Source organism: Triticum dicoccoides, chromosome 7A (assembly GCF_002162155.2).
Source record: "Triticum dicoccoides isolate Atlit2015 ecotype Zavitan chromosome 7A, WEW_v2.0, whole genome shotgun sequence".
NCBI lineage: Eukaryota > Viridiplantae > Streptophyta > Magnoliopsida > Poales > Poaceae > Triticum > Triticum dicoccoides.
In genome coordinates, this window is record NC_041392.1 from 714794547 (window position 1) to 714813251 (window position 18705).

At 48.1% G+C, this 18705-nt stretch overlaps 1 protein-coding gene across 2 annotated transcripts; it reads right to left on the reverse strand.

Moving 5' to 3' along the window:
• Nucleotides 1-305: 305 nt before the first annotated feature.
• On the reverse strand, nt 306-13318 carry LOC119330559 (probable transcriptional regulator SLK2). 2 transcript variants are annotated; one of them, XM_037603672.1, is made up of 10 exons: nt 13204-13318; nt 5734-6614; nt 5528-5653; nt 5237-5285; nt 4188-4402; nt 3974-4042; nt 2298-2398; nt 2040-2133; nt 1820-1889; nt 306-1556 (listed from the first exon to the last, which is right to left on the reverse strand). In XM_037603672.1, the coding sequence occupies exons 2-10, from the start codon at nt 6445-6447 to the stop codon at nt 571-573; spliced, it is 2424 nt and encodes an 807-aa protein (XP_037459569.1). In that variant the 5' UTR covers nt 6448-6614; nt 13204-13318; the 3' UTR covers nt 306-570. The 2 variants fall into 2 exon arrangements, with proteins under 2 accessions (XP_037459569.1, XP_037459568.1); XM_037603671.1 differs by having other exon boundaries at nt 5734-6550; nt 13204-13317.
• Between the last annotated feature and the right edge of the window lie 5387 nt (nt 13319-18705).

Sequence of the window (18705 nt, forward strand, 5' to 3'; positions counted from 1 at the left end):
CGCACGCACGCACGCACGAAAGCAAAGCGGCAATTACATGGTTATTTTCTCTTTGCGAGTATACATGGCCTGACACATACGCGAACATGTTCAACTAGTTATGCAACGAAATCACAAACCTATGGTGACGCCATGCAGCCATTCTTCTTTTTCTTTTTTGTCTTTTCTTTTAGGGGATTTTTTGTCAAGAGCTAGGCCCAGTTACCGGAATAGGAACTTGAGGCAATTCGAACTGAAAACCAATAAGGAAATAAGAGATTATATTTATTTCCGAGGGCCAGAAGAAAATCAGTAAGAATGCAGCACAATGACAACACAGAGCATGACATTCCTTGCTTGATAACACTGGGTTGCAGTGTACTACTCTCAACAACTTTCCCAGCCAGATCCCTCACACTCACACAACTGAAGGTTCAATCAGTGCATGATCATCAGAAACTGTTCCGGTCAGCGACACGAAAGCTTAACAGAAAAGAAGAAAAACTCCGAATAACTTGCGGCGATTTTACATCAAGCACGACTTAGGGAGTAGAGAGAAACTTTAGGTTGAGAGATTTAGCGGTCCCTCCGTCACATGTCCCACGAGTACGCGCCGCCACCCTGCTGCTCCCCCATGAACAGACCGCTCTCTGCGAGTTCGCTGCTGATGAGATGGTCGAGCTCGTCCTCCTCGTGCATGGATTCCGCTGCCTTAGGACTCGCTGTGTTGCCGGAAGCGGCCACGCCAGCAGCTGGGTTGCTGCTCACCGACTTGAAACTGCTGCATCGTTGGACGATGCCGGCTCCACTGTTGATCAGATTGCTGGGCCCTGTCGTACCCGTTTGAGCGGCACCCTTCACGGCTCCGTTATTCATCTGATGTGCCTGGTCTCCACTAGCAGGTTTGTTGGTGTTCACGGGTCCCGACACGCTAGGAGGCTGCTGCTGCTGCTGCTGCTGCGCCATTACACGGCTGTTGCTACTCTTGGCTTCTTGCAGCAGCTGCTGCATAAGGTGCTGCTGGTACTGTGTGCTCGCACCAGCCCCGAAACTATTCTGCTGATGCTGGGGCATGGCTTGCTGAAACGACATGGGATGCTGCTGGAACTGCCCGAGCTGACCCGCACGGAAAGATCTGGACACTTCCAGCTGAACGCCATTGTGCATTCCTGTAGGACCTTTAAACATACTCGATGCCTCGTGCTGAAGCAAGCTCTGGTTCGCGCTCGAGCTCCTGAGCATGTTCTGGTAATTGTTTAGCGCCGCAGCGTTCTGCGACGCCTCCTGCTGAAGCTGGTTTGCACTTGAGCTTCTAAGCATGTTCTGGTAATTGTTCAGTGCCGCGGCATTTTGTGACGCCTCCTGCTGAAGCAAACCCTGGTTTGCACTTGAGCTTCTCAGCATATTCTGGTAGTTATTTTGTGCCACGGCATTCTGCGGACTGCTACAAACGGTTCTGACACCTGGGGCCTCGCTATTCCCATGGGTGCTAATTTCTGTGTTGGCCCCCTTTGCCTCAAGCATGTTGTGCATTGTCAGCTTTGGCCCGTTTTGTCTGGGATAGTTCTTCAGGCTCTCTGCAGTTACAGGCAAACCATTAAGCAATTTACACCAGAGATCACTTGGTCGAAACAGGAAGAGCTGAGCATCGCTGAATCTTCTAGGGAAAAAGATCGGCTGTTTTTTAAAGAAGTGAACACAAATAGTATGACTAGTTCTACAGTCTGATGCAAACTACAGACAAATCATTGGTCATGAAGAAACTGTTTTACAAAAATATAATTCAGCACCCAGGTGAACACTTAAGATGATGCTGATTGGTGAATGTGCATGGTCATACCTATAGGGCCAAGCTTGTTCTTGTGGCTGAAATCAATCAAGTCCTTCATGTTATTCACCACCTCTGATATCTGAGAAGAGCACACAAGCAATCAACACACTGTAGACAGAATCATATAAGGGGAAGAAGCATCCAATATAACTAAGTAAAAGATCAAAGTAATTTTCAGATAATATCGAGGGAAAAGATGGATAAATACTACAAAGGGGACTCTAGTTACCTGCAAGCACCGAACATATCTTTTAGAAAGCCCATGTTCATTTAAGCTGTGGTGGTCTAGATTTTTCGCTAGTTGTTGTGATGCTGACGCAAACCTTTGAGAACAACCAAAAAAAAAAATTCCTCACATTGATTAGAATATAACAGAAAGCTAGATCTTATACAGAATGAAATACATATGTCTGTGATTTATAATGCCAAAAGGAACTGTAAGAAGCAAATGAATTATACAGTAGCGATGCATGCTGGGTTTACTAACATGTTGCAAATGGCTTGTGCATCATTGGTCGATACCCCAGCAGGCCCACTTTCATTGGCAGCAGCTTGATACTTCTGGGCAATTTGCAGCAGATGATTAACCTGATAAAATAGAAGCATGTATTTAAGAAAAATACAAAGGTGCCAAAATTAAAAGATTTATAGTTTGCAGACTGGTCTTGCATAATTGCCTGGAAAGCAGAAGCCACACATCAAAAGACTGAAATTGACCAAAACACAAGCTTTTAGAGTAACAAAAATGTCGTATCCACACTTTGCACCTTGAAGCAGCAGATGAGGAAAAGAAAAGCAGTCTCACTATGCTAAACAACTTAAGTTCCTCAAAACATAGCAAAACAAGAAATAGCTTGTGCCAATAATGATTCCAAAATTCAGCAGCCATAACACGTAATAGCTAATTTCATGTAGTCAATAATATCGTTTTTTTTCTACACAGCCTGTTCTCCAACAAAGAACCAGTACTCTTAGACAGCTGGTTGAAAACAAACCTGGCATGGCTCGTTCCAATCACCAAGCATTTCATTAATTAGAATCTGGCGCTATTAGCTCAACATATATAATGGTAACTATTTAGTAAGTTAACATGAGAAAATGCAATATGGAGGTATACCACCCATGGTACGATGGTTTTGCACAAAATCGTAGAAAAGAAACAATACCAGATTACCAGTATCTTCTAACATAGAAAAGGCACACAAAAAACTCATCTTGGCCATAAAGATCGATATTACACATATGAAAAACCATATTCTGCAGACCAAAGCAAACAAAAGCTGCTAGTAATACATGGGATTTCAGGAGAAGAAACCAGCTCATTCTACAAAGAATAAGCAATGTGCGAGTCAATATGATTATGAGCAGCATTACTGTTCGACTTCCTTCGTGAATTCATCCAGAGCAACTGCCAAAGCATCAGAACTTTCCATGTCCAAGTGATTTGTAAACCACGTGACAGGTTCTTCCACTGGCTGGCCCACCTTGATCGGTGTGGACCGTGGACCGCCTTGCCCCCTCTGCGACCAAGCACCACCTCCTCCTCGCCTGCCCCTTCTCTCATCAGGTATGGTACGAGATTCTGGCCTGGCTAAGGATACCCTGCCACCCACCCCCCGACAGCGAGACATCACTCAACGCTTGGTGGCACTCCGCGCGGCAGCTTACCCCCAAGCCAATGGACAAAGGTCTCGCCTCCGCGGCTCTACTCATCTCCTGCATGCTTCGGAAGCACCGGAACAACTGTGCCTTTGACAGAGGCCGCCCCTCGGTCCATGCCCTGGTGACGAAGATCAAGGAAGAGGCAGCCCTTTGGGCTTGCGGCAGTGCGCTCGGACTTGGGGCTGTCATCCCCCAGACCTGGGACGTCCACTGATTTCATATTTTGGCTCTGTAATTGGCTAATTGCCTCCTAGGAGGATTGTAACTCAAACCCTTCCTCTTTAATGAAATGAAACGCAAAAATCTTTTGTGTTTTCTTAAAAAAGTGATTTGTAGACTTGTCCAGCAGGAGAATATGAGGGTGTGATTATCACACAGATTCAGATTTATAATTAGGTACACACTTGCTACTGCTACATAGTTAAAAAACATATATAGAGAAATGTCGAAGAAAAGAACAGATGATTTTCGAATGTGCAAAACAGGAAGAGCGTCTAATACCTGCGGTGCTAGAAACCTGCGAGTGATATACTCGTCATGCCGTCGTGAACAGAACTCCCAAGACATAATCTGCATAGGCAGCAATCAGCAGATAAGAATGGTTCTTGTTTGTACCTCATTTGTAACATCCAGATGCTCACGAATGGTCCACAAAATAAGGCACCCAAGACATGGGTGCCATGGCATGGGCAAGCTACTACATCTAGCAACATACCTTTAGTTCCGGAGTAAATATTATTCTCAGTTGCCCCTCGTGCGTAACATGTAGATGATCATAGATGCTCTTCTGAACAACTTTGGTATGCTCCAGGAGAAGTAATCCATTGGGCAACCGGAATTCATTGGGCACGTCAAGGAATAGATATTCATCTACAACACCATGGTCAAATCGAATTTGACAGAGTCTAGGAAGTATTTCGTAGGTAGCCTCTGTAAGATGGATATAAGAAATGAAAGGGGGTAAGCTCAAAGAGATACATTTTGAAATAAATACAGAAAATGAACTAAAATATCTACAGAGTAAAGTACAAGTTAGGCCGCTGGTATACTTCCGATTTGAACCGTCCACAAATATTTTTACACTATTAACGGCCTCCAGATTACTAAATTTTTTTGCAAACAAAAAGAAGATTACTACTCCCTCTGATCCATATTAATTGTCGCTGACTTAGTACAACTTTGTATCAGAGGGTGTACTTATTTTTTAGCCTACTATCCTTCTTTTTTGCTTTGGGGATGTTTATGGCAGAATAAGTCCCAAAAAATTAGGTGACTTATATTTTAGATATGGGTTTCTTTCATATGAGAGTATATACTATATACTATACAAAACATAAGATATGTAAATGCGCATTGCACATGCACATGTGTGTTTTCTAGTCTGAGAATAACACATTGAAGGAGCAAAACATAAAGAGCCCGAAAAGGAGATGTTAAGGTGTACACCAAAAAACAGGAGGAGCAAAGTGCAGGATTACATAAACAAAACAGGAGGAGCAAAATGCAATGCCAAAACCACACACTGCAACACTACCATCTTTCCAAGAGTTCCTTATGACAAGGTGTTATTTACAACTAAAGAAAATTATAGCATGCTTGAGTAACAGAACCTATACAAGTTATCGTGCTTAACTGTTTTCGCACGAACTACAAGAACACTGAATTTGGTGATTATTACAGAATAATCCCATAAGAAAACAGCATTCATCTTCCAGAAGCAGCCATGGAGAAGGATTGAGCAAACTTAGCCAGAAATCAACTTACCATATCCTTTCCCAGTATGTGTATTACAAATATCACAACGCCATGTATCCTGTAACAAGGAGAAATATGACCATGTGATAGATGATTTCATAGATTTTATCTACCATAGAAGGATAACTACCCTTGCTCACTACCATCACAGATACTTCATAATCAAAGTGTTCAATGATCCTAGCAGAGCCTTAAGGAGATGTTAAATAACTTTATTTTGAACATCAATATGAAAGTGATGTTGGACATGGCAACTTTCGAGTATTCGACAGAAATTTCAGGTGAAAACTGTCAACTAACCTGAGCTGTCGGAATAGCAATTGGAGAATTCCCTCTTTTTTCATATGATGACACACACCATCTTTCTCTTGCTCGTGGTGCAAAATATTCATCAATAAGCTTCCTCCAGTATGTTATGGGATTATTCTACAAGACAATATGTGAGTAAGCTGATCTTTCAATGGCTCATGTCTTCTAATCAATGTATATAATGAAGAGAATCTCACCTCTGGATGCTGACGCTTATGATACAAATACTGCATTAACCTTCGAGAACAAAGCCCGCTCTCGACAGGAGTCCTAACAGGCCCAGGTAGTTGCATCCCAGGCTGTGCTAGCGGCGGCCTCAACTGCGGCTGTCGAGGTATGCCAACTTGAGATTGCTGAATCTGAGGAAATTGTTGCGACAACTGATGCTGCTGTAGATGCTGAATATGTGCCAGTTTCTGCTGCCGGATTAATGCTTGAAGCTGTGGGTTATGTTGGCCCTGGAAATGAAGAGAACTCTGACCTTGGAGCAGCTGCTGAATCAAGTGCTGTTGCAGGATATCATCTTGCCTAATATCAACCCTTGGTTTCTTCTGCCCATGAAATGCACCATCAGCCTCAATTCCAGGTTGTGATGTTGCACTAGATGATCTCCTCTTCTGCATCTGCTCTTGGGGTGGACTTTGCTGCATGGTGGACCCATCAATGACGGAAGAGCCAGATATGTTATTGGATGAAAATGACATCGGTGAGGAAGGAAGGCGCATGAATGAGTCAGCATTCATGCTCGTACTATGCTGAAACTGGGCACCTCCAGAGAGTGATGAGTTGCCATCGGTCACCAAAGAGCTAACACCAATACTTGGCCCAGAGGAATTTGCAGAACTAACTGGAATACCACCATTCATGTCCCTGGGAACAAGTCCAAGATTGAAGTGTGGAGCCACAGACATGGAGATCAGCAGTGTTGCAACTCAAGCATCACCTTGAAGGATCTTGCTTATTGGCAAAGAACACCACTCGATGCGTGCTACCGAGTATCTTCAAATCTTTTAGCTGGAAAATTTAAAGTGTGCTTATACCAGTAAATACTTGGAAGCCATGCAAGACAATAAGGAACCTGTCAACATAAAAAATTCTCAAAGCAGAGAGTCTATGAACCAACAGCTCAATAATGTCCTGATTTAAAATTGTAAATCTCAACACTAGAGCAAAAATCTCGTCATAGGGTCAGTCTAATGAACAGAAATTGACATAGCAAGATAATCATGTGAAATTCGAAGGACGTATTTTTATTGCACAGCAGAGAAAGGAAAAAATATATTTTTTCTTTTAAATGTGATAAGAAATCACCAGGAATTTAAATCACTAACAAGGAACTATGAAAGGCGTCAAAAATATTCTGCAATGTCCGTTTGGACATCGAAGTTAGGTCGTCCTGCAGCTTATCAAATTCAACTAGCGGGGATCAAAAGTTACCGCTTTTTTAGCTTCTGCAACTAGTGGAGTCATCTAAGGCTAGACATTTCTAACACCAGAGGTGATCCTTCTGCTTTTTTGGCCTATATCAGCTCTCACCAAGAACTAGTGACCGACTCGTCAAGACTATAATCTTCGAATCAAGCCTAGGAAACAAAATTTATCACAAACATTCACACTCACAACCTACCACCAACTTACAACACTCCATGGCGTAATGCACATAAAAAAAGCTAATATTTCTTTTTAAAATAGGGGATGTGAGTACAAGCAGGAGCTGAAACTAGATGCACACACAAAAGACAGATCCCTCCTACAGCTAAAGTGCTAGAATAAGAATCTACCACCAACACCTTGAAGAACCTTGCTTATTGGCATCAAGCTTAGAAACTAAAATTAACAATGTGATGGAATGCACATAAAAAAACTACTATTTGATTAAAAAAAGATGGATTTGAGAACAAGAATCACACAAGAGACAGATCCCTCCAACAGGCTGTCGCGCCTACTGATGCATCAGTGGCGGACTGAACTAGTGCAGTCAGTTAGCTGAACTGCAACGCTAGTGTGTGTGTGGGCTTGGGGCCCGTATGTGGTGTGGGCCGGAGGCCATGTAAGGGTAAGCCCAGGAAGGGGCGGCTACTTATGTACGAAACACTAAGGAGAAAGGCAGCGTGTGATTGATTGAACCTTCTTTCCCCTTCTCTACGTCTCTCACCTACTCTCTTCTCTCTTCCTCATCCCCAATTCCAGATCGAGATCCGTCTGGGCATTACAATCTGGTAATCAGAGCCTTCCCGAAATTTTTTCCGCCACCACCCGTCGCCGTCGCCGCTTCCTCGATCAGGCGGTAACACCCACCGAGCTAGGTGCGAGCCGTCCCGGCGCGCTCGCTCGAAATCCTACTTGGGGTTCGCTTTGATCTGGATCGCGACCACGGCACCGTCCAAGCCCTCCGCGCAGACCCGCCGCGTGCTGGATGCGATGACGGAAACCACCGACAAGATGCAGGGCCTCCTCGAGACCATCCTGCGCCGCCTCGACGACCACCAGAAGACCGCCAACGAGCGCCACCACGCACAAGTCGCCTACAACGACCAAGTCTCCAACGAGCTCAAGCACTTGGCGAAGCAGATCGATCTGACGCAGGCGGATGTGGATGAGGCCCGCAAATCCCCTCCGCCTGTCGATCCCGCCGCGACAAGCCATCTCGGGGCATCTGTGTCCGGAGCGTCGACGACCTCAGGCCCCTCCCACCCCGCGCCACCACCTCCGCCTACGATGACCCGTCCACCCCCGCCACCACCACTCTACACGGAGGGCGCAGCGCAGCTGCCGTTCGCCCGGCTCGTCAACCACGGGCCGCCCCTGCTGCTGCAAAACTCTCCCACGGCGTACGAGCGGGGCGCCGAGCATTACACCAAGCCGCCCAAGCATGACTTCCCCCGTTTCGACGGCGACGCACCGCGCATCTGGCTAGAGCGGTGTCTCTCTTACTTCGAGCTCTACCGGGTGCCGCAGCACAGTTGGGTCGCCACCGCCGGCCTGTATATGGATGGGCTTGCGGCCATGTGGCTTCAGGCGTACAAACAGACGCACCCTGCTCTGTCGTGGCCCGCCTTCAGAACCACAGTGGAAGCAGAGTTTGGACCTGAAGAATTCGAAGCGCAGATGCATCAGCTAGTGCAATTGCGTCAGACTGGGAGCGTGCAAGAGTATCGACAGCAATTCGAGACCTCCATGTACCACCTATTGTCTCTGGATCCGACCCTGAGCACACAATTCTTCATCTCACAGTTCCTTCTCGGTCTGAAGGATGAACTGAGATTGGGCGTCCGTTTGCAAGCCCCAACAAGCATCACACGCGCAGCTGTTTTCGCGAGGATTCAGGAAGAAGAACTGGAGAAGCAACGTTTGCAGCGCCCGCGCATTGTCCCAGTGGGCAGGCCACCTCCAGCGACAACCAACACCAACCAAGCTCATGCAGCGCCTCCCCCACGACCGGGCGGCGACGAGTACACACGCGAGCGGCAACTGCGCGACTTCAGACGAGCCAATGGGCTTTGTTTTCGCTGCGGCGACAAATACTCCCGCGAACATCAGTGCAAGCGCACGGGACAAATACTGATGATTGAGGTGGGCGATTTCGGCGAGATCCTCTCGGATGACACCGTGCACGCGCTGCAATTGCTCGATGAACCGGCCCTGCCCGAGCCTGAGTGCTGTACCTTATCGCAGCACGCAATTTCCGGCGAAGACGCGCCGTCCACCGTTCGTCTTCGCGCCCAAGTCGGAGATCAAGTGATGCTGCTCCTGGTGGACTCGGGCAGTTCTCATAGCTTTGTTAGCGAAGCGTTCATTCAACGCATTGCAGCCGACACCCAGCCACTGTCGCCCGTCTCCGTTCGGGTAGCAAATGGCCAACGCTTGCACTGCAACAAGATGGTGAAGCAATTGGCATGGCAAGTGCCAGGACACACGTTCCACACTGATCTACGGGTGTTGCAGTTGAGTGCATATGACGCAGTGCTGGGAATGGATTGGCTCTCTGACCACAGCCCGATGAACTGTCACTGGAAATTAAAGCGGATATCATTCGAAACAGAGGGCAAGACGGTGCAACTGCAAGGGGTTCGCACCACCAATCTCTCCCCCACGGCCGTACTGGATGCTTATGAACTTCACCGAATGGAGGTCGCCAATGACATATGGACAGCAGCTCTGGTCACTGTCGAGCCGTCAGAGAAAGGGGATACTGAACCGATACCTCCCAGGATTCAGAAAGTGCTCTCTGAATATCAAGATGTGTTTGCTGAACCCAAGTCCCTGCCTCCTCATCGTCAGTATGACCACGGCATACACCTGGAGCCAGGCACTGCACCCATCAACACCAAACCATACCGCTACTCGCCAGTGCAGAAAGATGAGATCGAGCAGCAAGTACAGGAGATGTTACAATCAGGTGTCATTGTGCACAGCATGAGTCCATATGCCGCACCAGTCCTGCTTGTGAAGAAAAAGGATGGGAGCTGGCGTTTCTGTGTTGACTTCCGTCGACTGAATTCTGCGACGGTGAAGAACAAATTTCCACTGCCCATTGTGGATGAACTTCTGGACGAGCTTGCGGGAGCAAAATATTTCTCCAAGATCGACCTCCGTGCAGGGTATCACCAGATCCACATGCATGAGGAGGATGAAGCAAAAACTGCTTTTAAAACCCACCACGGGCACTATCAATTCAGAGTGATGCCATTTGGCCTTTGCAACGCGCCGGCAACCTTCCAGTGTCTGATGAACAGCATATTCGGCCGCTATGTCCGTAAGTTCATCATCATTTTTCTTGACGATATATTGGTCTTCAGCTGTGATCTACAGGAACATGAACAACACTTGCGCCTCACACTTGACCTGCTACGTGAACACCAACTGTTTGCCAAGGCGTCCAAGTGTTCATTCGCCCAGGAAAGCATCGAGTACTTGGGCCACGTCATTTCACAGGACGGCGTCGCCACGGACACAAGCAAGACGAGCGCGATGCAGGCGTGGCCGGTGCCCTCTACACCCACTGAACTGCGTGGTTTTCTTGGCCTCACCGGCTACTACCGCAAGTTTGTCCCACATTATGGCATCATCGCGAAGCCGCTCACCCAGCTCCTGACCAAGAAGGGATTCGAGTGGAGCGCCAAGGCCCAGCAGGCGTTCGACATGCTGAAACAAGCAATGGATGGCCACCCCGTCGCCTACCTCAGCAAGGCTTTGGGGATCAAGAATCAGAAGTTCTCCACGTATGAAAAGGAGTTCTTGGCCGTTATGATGGCCATCGACAAGTGGAGACCTTACCTGCAGCGCGCGCCGTTTGAAATCGTCACCGACCACAAGAGCCTCTGCATGCTTGGGGATCAACAGCTGGTGACGGAGCTGCAGCGCAAAGCCATGTCCAAGATGGTGGGCCTGCAGTTCACCTTTCGGTACAAGAAAGGCGTCGACAATGGTGCCGCTGATGCGCTATCCAGGGTGGGACATCTGTTGACACTGGATGCGCTATCAGTCTGTCAGCCCCAGTGGTTACAAGAAGTCGCCAACTCCTACGAAACAGACCCAGAATCACAAGAACTCCTGACCAAGCTGGCACTCACCACCACAGATGATCAAGGGCGAACACTTCAGAACGGCGTGATCAGGCAGCGTGGGCGTCTGTGGATTGGAGCCAATTCCGCGCTGCAGACCAAGTTGATCGCCGCACTGCATCACAGCGCTGTTGGGGGCCACTCCGGTGCAACAGCGACGTACCATCGTGTCCGGAAACTGTTCGCGTGGCCTGGACTGAAGCGCGCCGTGGAGGATTTTGTCCGTCAGTGTGCCGTCTGTCAGCATGCCAAGCACGAGCACACGCACCCCGCAGGCAAGCTACAACCCCTACCCATTCCTACGGAACCATGGCACGATCTGACTATGGATTTTGTCGAGGGGCTACCCAAATCAGAGGGGTCTGATGCCATCATGGTCGTCGTCGATCGTCTGACCAAGTACGCACACTTCATTCCGCTTCACCACCCCTTCACCGCTGCGCAAGTCGCCCGCGCATTCTGGGAGCATGTCATCAAGCTGCACGGGGTTCCTCACTCCATCGTCTCGGATCGTGACAAGATCTTCACGAGCGCCATGTGGCGGGAACTGCTCGCCGCCGCGGGAACCAAGCTGCTCTATTCCACGGCGTACCACCCGCAGACGGACGGCCAGACAGAGCGTGTCAACCAGTGCCTCGAGATGTACTTGCGATGCGCGGTGCACGACACGCCGCGGCAATGGCGCAAGTGGCTCCCTGCAGCAGAATTCTGGTACAACTCCGCTCATCATTCCTCGCTCAATTGTTCGCCGTTCAAGGCGCTGTACGGCAAGGAACCGAACCTGGGCGGTCTACCACACCTGAGCTCCACTCTGCACAATCAAGCGGCGTCGCCGGAGCTGGACTGGACAGCACACACCGAGATGCTGCGCGCCCAGCTCACGCGCGCCCAAGCTCGCTTCAAGAAGCAAGCCGATCGTCACCGCGCGGAGCGCGCCTTCGACGTCGGCGAGAACGTGCTCCTCAAACTGCAGCCGTATGCGCAGTCGACCGTCGCCAACCGCCCGTGCCGCAAGCTCTCCTACAAGTTCTTCGGCCCTTTTGAAGTGACAGAGCGGATTGGAACCCTGGCATATCGCCTGCAGTTGCCTCCAGACAGCCGCATCCATCCGGTATTTCACGTCTCCCAGCTCAAACCCTTCACTCCAGATTACAGTCCTGTCTTCGCCGAGCTGCCGCGGGTACCCGACCTCACTGGGGGTGAAACGGAGCCAGTGGCGATCTTGGAGCGGAGGATGATGAAGAAGGCGATGCACCGGTTGTGCAACTCCGTGTCCAGTGGGCAAACATGCCAACTTCAGCCACCACTTGGGAAGATTACACCGTTCTTCGCCAACGCTATCCATCAGCCTGCATCTGGGAAGGAGCTTCATCTCAAGGGGAGGACAATGTCGCGCCTACTGATGCATCAGTGGCGGACTGAACTAGTGCAGTCAGTTAGCTGAACTGCAACGCTAGTGTGTGTGTGGGCTTGGGGCCCGTATGTGGTGTGGGCCGGAGGCCATGTAAGGGTAAGCCCAGGAAGGGGCGGCTACTTATGTACGAAACACTAAGGAGAAAGGCAGCGTGTGATTGATTGAACCTTCTTTCCCCTTCTCTACGTCTCTCACCTACTCTCTTCTCTCTTCCTCATCCCCAATTCCAGATCGAGATCCGTCTGGGCATTACACAGGCTAAAGTGCTGGAACAAGAATCTCCTGCCGCACAACATAAGCCACAGATAATGAACGGGAAACAGCCTCGCCCCTTCTACCAACGCTACCATCCGCGCTGAGCGGACGTACAGAAAAATCCCCAAATCTTTCCTCCCCGGGCCGCCGTCGCGGGTAAAGTAAAACCCTAGCCTTGCTCGCCCGGCGCGGACGCAACCCACCCCGACAGAGGGAAAAAGAGGGGGCGGGAGACCCCCGAGCAAAATCCGCCCGGCGGCCGGCCGGGAGCTGCATTGGGGGCGCCGGGGCCCCTCTCCCCGGGCCCAAGAAACGGAAAATAAAAAGCTCCCTCGGGACGCCCCAGCGCGGACGAACCCCCGCGGGAGGAGGAGCGCGGGCGGGGAGGCGGAGCAGCGTTGGAGAGGCGGTCGGGAGCGGGGAAAGGACCTCACCTTCGCCGGCGAGCTCCAGTCGGCGCCCACGGCCGGGCTACTCCAGTCGCTCCTCGCCTTGCGTGGGTCTGCGAGACGGGTGGGCGACCGACCGGGACCCCGACCCGGCCCGCTTTGACCGCCCTTGAAGCGCCCCCGGCCGTCGGATCGGGATCGCTCGCGCGTGGGAGGTCGGCGCGGCGGGATTGGGCTCGCGGCCCAGGTGTCAGTGGCGCGGCTCGCTTCGGACGTGGCGTGGAGCTTGGCGCCGACACGCGGGCTCCCCCAACGTGGCCCCGCCTTCCGGTGAGCGGTGCCGTGCGTGCGGGTCGGAGGGCCGGTGTAGGTTTATTGTAGCTTGGTACCCGTACAGCAGTTATTTTCCTCAATCAATAACGACAGTTGTCTCCCCTAAAAAAGGACAGTTGTCATTGAGTCGTCGGTCTATTCTTTTACTGACACAAAGGAAAACAATTTTTTTTCAAGTGAAAACGGTTCTGACCACTTTCGCAGATACCTAAGCCCTTGTACTACAATGCTAGATGCTTAGGAAGGTGCTTAGAAAAATAAATCGGATTTTTCTGAAACATCAGTGCCTATTTTTACGGAAGAGACGCATAATTAAGCGTCTAACCTGTACAAATAAGTATCGGTGCTTAAAAAAGTCTGGTTTATCTCTACTACTATTAAAAAAGCAAACATGAGTTTTTCTATAGACACACCGCGAAGTACACACGGAGAAATCATGAACGTCCGATCTAGCAGGCTAAATTACATCCAACTGTCCATATTACATCGGTGAATTCAATGGTTAAGATGAAATGTTCTGCCGGCAGACCTGCCCTCGCACGTCATGCCAGACAACCCAAGACCCAACGGTCACTACATCCTAGGAGCAAATTTCGAGCGGTTTCCTTTCTTCCTTGATGGTGATTGACTGATGGCCTGCATGCAAGGAAATCAATTAAAGCTTGAGACTATGGCCCTGTTTGGTTAAGTCCTAGGACTTTGTCTAGTCCCAACTAAAAAGTCTCTAGTCCCTAAAAAGTCCCTCCCTGTTTGTTTCCAGAGACTAAAAAGTTCTTAGTCCCTTCCTAGAGGTTATTAAATGACCATGTTGCCCCTAGTATATAGAGAAATAACAATTAAACAACATCATGGGATGGCGGGCCAATGAATGCATGGAGGGGCATTGTTGGAAAAGTCCCAAAAAAGACTCACCTTGAGAGTCTTCTTCATTTAGTCCCAAATGCCTAGTTTAGTCCCTAAAAAGTCCCTCCCGTTTGGTAAAAAAGTTTCTAAGAGAGACTTTTTCTAGTCCCTACACAAAAAAGTCTCTGGAAACAAACACTCCCTATAATGGAGCTATGCATGCAGCCCTTCAGGCCAAACATTGCGGCAGATTTGTTTCTGATCCCGATGCCACTTTCCAACTGGGTCCTGGGGCGTGGCCGCTTCCGGTCATCGGCAAGCTCCTTGACGTCGTAGGCAAGCTGCCGCATGGATCCCTAGGGCGCCTCGCTGAATAATACGGCCGCTGATGACGCACCGGCTAGGCACGGTCGTCATGAACGTCGCCTCCTCCGCGGCTACAGCCTGGGATCGACGCCGAACACCTTATGTCCTCCATGCGGCTTCACATGTATGTGTTGCAGCCGCAGCTGCGGGACGATGACCTCGGCATGCTCCGTGGTGTCCGGCCCGTCGGCCACCCGGTGTTCGTGTCCATGATGGACCTACAGTGATGCTTGATGCGTCATGTTGTCGGCCGCCACTGGGGACATGGACGCACGCAGTGGCGGAGCCAGGATTTTCGACATGGGTATGCGAAGTCAAAAAATATATTTTTGGTGTACAATAATGCAAGACATAAAAAAATGTACCCCCCCAATCCCAAAAGTACTGCCTTTGATTTAGTACAGCTTTAGTATAAATTTTGAGACCAAGGGAGTAGACAATAATACCAATTAAACTATAATTTTTTCTTTGTAGCAAATGTGTCTTCGGTGATTTGGTTACATTGCAGAACAAGAAGAATCACAATAACATAACAAAAGCGAGAAATGATTGTGTCTTCCTTTTCTTTCATGAAAAAATTGTGCTCACAATTAACCAAGCAATCATTTAAATATTATTCCTCGTTTTGTCTCTTAACTTATTCTTCACATAAGGAACCAAAATAATGATCTATTCTCGATTGGTAGTTTGGAGAAATCAAGATTAATGAAAAATGGATAGAACTCTAACCAACCACGATCAGATGATCGAGGCATTTAGCACACTAATGTTGACGACTTTGCCTTTGCTTTGCTGGATGCCCGATGCGCCGTGTGCCTGGGTCGCTGCGAACTATGAAGGAATGGTGATTGGGGAGACAATCTACCGGCGGCAGCCTAATCCACGACGGACGACGGCGCCCTCATCCAGGCACAGCAATTAGGCGATATCCGGTTTTGCGATTGGAACTTGGAACCGCACAACTCGGCTGGCTCCTAATCTCCTCGACTTGGGGTTAATCGGCCAGCGGGAAGCACTTAAGGCCCAATAGATAGTAGAGTACCAGCCTAATTAGTATGTTGGCCCCAGGTGGCAGCCGGATTGTTTTCTGCTTCGTTTGTCTCCAGCGCTGTACGTAACTGATGGCCATACACTATATAAATGCATATATACTGAAACTTTTCTGTATAAAATATTGGGTATGCATTGCATACCCTTGCATTAGGCTAGCTCCGCCCGGCGTGGCCGCCGGCGAACAACGCTACATGTGTGCCCGCGGTGCGGAGCCCCTGCCGGTTCAAGATCCACACCGGTCTCTTCACCGCCGTCACCGTGCTCCCTGCTGCCAGTCCGCCCTCCTCCAGCACTATCTCCTCGGCAAAGGGGCGGCTCCATCCATGGGTGCCTAGAAGGTAGCAACCATGCCATCTTTTTCCCTCTCAATCCTTCTTTTGTATTGTTTGTGCATGGACATTCAATGAACACACGAGAGCACGGCGGCGGGTTCAGATAAGCTCTTGCCTCTGTCATGTCCCTCGCTCAATGTGCTCCTCCTGTATTTGTTGTCTCCAGCGGCCGCTGTAGGGCACGCGCGACAAGAAGGGTTGAGGGAGCGGGGTCGGTTGTCGCAGGGGGTGCGCCGGCCGAAGGTCGACGACAAGCGGAAGGGCACACGTGGCTGATGGACTGAGTCTACCCCACAATCTCTATCCCCAATCTTGTCTCGCGTCTCTCGGCTAGGGCTGAACGGCGCGGCGTCAGCTGGCCTTTGTGGGAACCAACCATCTTCCCAGAGCTAAGCAGGTTTGAGTTGGGCATTCAGTTAAACATGTGCAGTTTCCAGAATGTGTTGAATAGCTCATGATGGATCTATGTGTGTCTTGAATCAATGCTTGTGTGGTGTCTGATACTTGATTCAAGGCCTTGTTCAGAAGTGGAGTTGTTTGATGCATTGCTGCTGGCGTGTTGTGTGCTCGATGCACTTTCAAAGAAATATGTATTTGGTTTCTCACTGGGCACAGTCAAGTGGCAATTACAAGCACACGGAAGATGATGTTCCACTTGATGCACTTTGCAAAGAAAAGAAGGTTGATACAGTTCAACAACAAAAATGCCATTGGTCTGATATATGCACACAATATATGCAGTGATATCGTGGAGAATGTGTTGTTCTGCAGATGTTTTGAGCTACTGTGCATTTTTTTAGCTATTGTGCAGAATATTTCTTCAGAAAATGTGTTATTGCGCAGAATATTTCTTCAGAAAATGTTTTATTGTGCAAAATACATTTCTTCAGAGAACGTGTTATTGTGCGGAAACTACATCAAAGTCGTCGGAGGAGAAGATCCAGCGAACTCATCACTCATCTACATCGGATTGGTGATATTATGTTGTATGTTTCCTGATCTGCGTGCTATCTCATTGTATTTCTGTCCAGAAACAAATTTTGATACTTTAGAGGCATGCCGTATATCTCTAACAAGATTCAGGTATTATGAATATTGTACATATCCAAGTCCTTCGACCAGTCTATCTTCCGTCGAAGGTCGCATTCAGCATTGACAAGATTCCACCCAGCCTCGGTGGTATGTGTGCTTCGATCTATTTTCATGTTATTTTCTTGGGCGCTTGACAAATGCTTCACAAATTAAGCTCCTGTTAACATACACAACTATGTAAGATGCTTTTACCTCTCTGTAATGTACTTGTAGTCTGGCATACATTGCCGATTTGTATTGTTTGTAAGCACACAAAAAAATTATATGTATCAATCGTATATTTTTCTGAAGCCACTAAATTTGACCTGTACTGAATTTTGCTATAAATATATATTCAAACTTATATGAGATATATCCTTCCATTTGTCCCCGACATAGAGAGGTTAATGCTCAATAATTTTTATCTGTAATGCTTGTGGTTGTAACCTACCTTGTGATTCAAGAGTCAAGACTACTTTGTTCTTTCTAATAGCTATCCGGATGTTTCTCTTTGTAGGCGACTTATAGTCGATATATGATTATTTTAATGGATATCTGGAGTATCTTGCAGAGCAAAGGGAGTGTTTTTATATTAATAGATTTTAAGCCATAAAGTTGGATCTGTTCCTGTCAATAGTTATGTCCACATGCATTTCCAAGCATTCGCTATATGTTGTTATCAATTGATTCAGTTCTAATGCATTGCTTCCTCACTAAATATATATTTGTTTATTGTACTTCTTTTCTTATAAACTACTGTTCTCAAGTGGAGACATGGTTGTAAAGATCATCCCTGTTGTAATCTCAAATGGAATAAACATATGTCTACCTTCTGTTGGTGTACATAGAAATTTGTCTTCTCTTTATTGGCATACTGTAGAATAGGCTACATGAAATTGTTTTGAATTTGGTTGTATATACATCAACTAGATGATTGTCATATCAATAATTGGCAACGTCGCTTTTATTTTGAAGAGTCAATTCATTTCCAAAGCTTATGTTCAATGCTCATCTTAGAGTTAAGAAAATGTATTCAGGTTAGTCGGTTCAGAAAGATTATGTTTTACTGTTCATGACTCTATTTACTTGATGGTTCTTGACAGTTGATATTACGACCTATCAAATTGATGGTGAATTAGTTCATCAGATTGACATCTTCAGCCATGGTACCAACATTATTCCTAATTCTTCTTTTGTTTACGGTTTGAATTATTGCTTAGTTGTATTGCAGAGTGACCATTATTCACCGCAACATGTGGTTGCCTTTATAGATGGGGAAGAATGCAACTCGGCTTGGTACCACACACAATATGCAAGGCAGAAGCCGTCGTCGCCTTCATGGCTGCCAGAGTTGATTGGGTGTGCGGAAGGGGAAGACGCGGTAAATATCGACGACATGGACGGTGAGCGGTTGGCCAAGTGGAGGAGGATGGTCTTCAAGGTTGCAAGGCAGGACCGCATTATTTGCTTCTACCTGCTCAACAAGACTCACCTCGCCTCATGGCCATAGTAATACTACATACTTTACTTTTTGTGATTTTATTTCTCC

What these genes read in the sequence shown, in the direction of transcription:
- LOC119330559 (XM_037603672.1), bottom strand. Translation starts at nt 6,447, where the DNA reads ATGTCTGTGGCTCCACACTTCAATCTTGGACTTGTTCCCAGGGACATG. An exon ending in TATTTACTCCGGAACTAAAG is followed by an intron (nt 4,043 to 4,187) that starts GTATGTTGCTAG and finishes CTGCCTATGCAG; the next exon opens with ATTATGTCTTGGGAGTTCTG. An exon ending in GCAGGTTTCTAGCACCGCAG is followed by an intron (nt 2,399 to 3,973) that starts GTATTAGACGCT and finishes CTATTTTATCAG; the next exon opens with GTTAATCATCTGCTGCAAAT.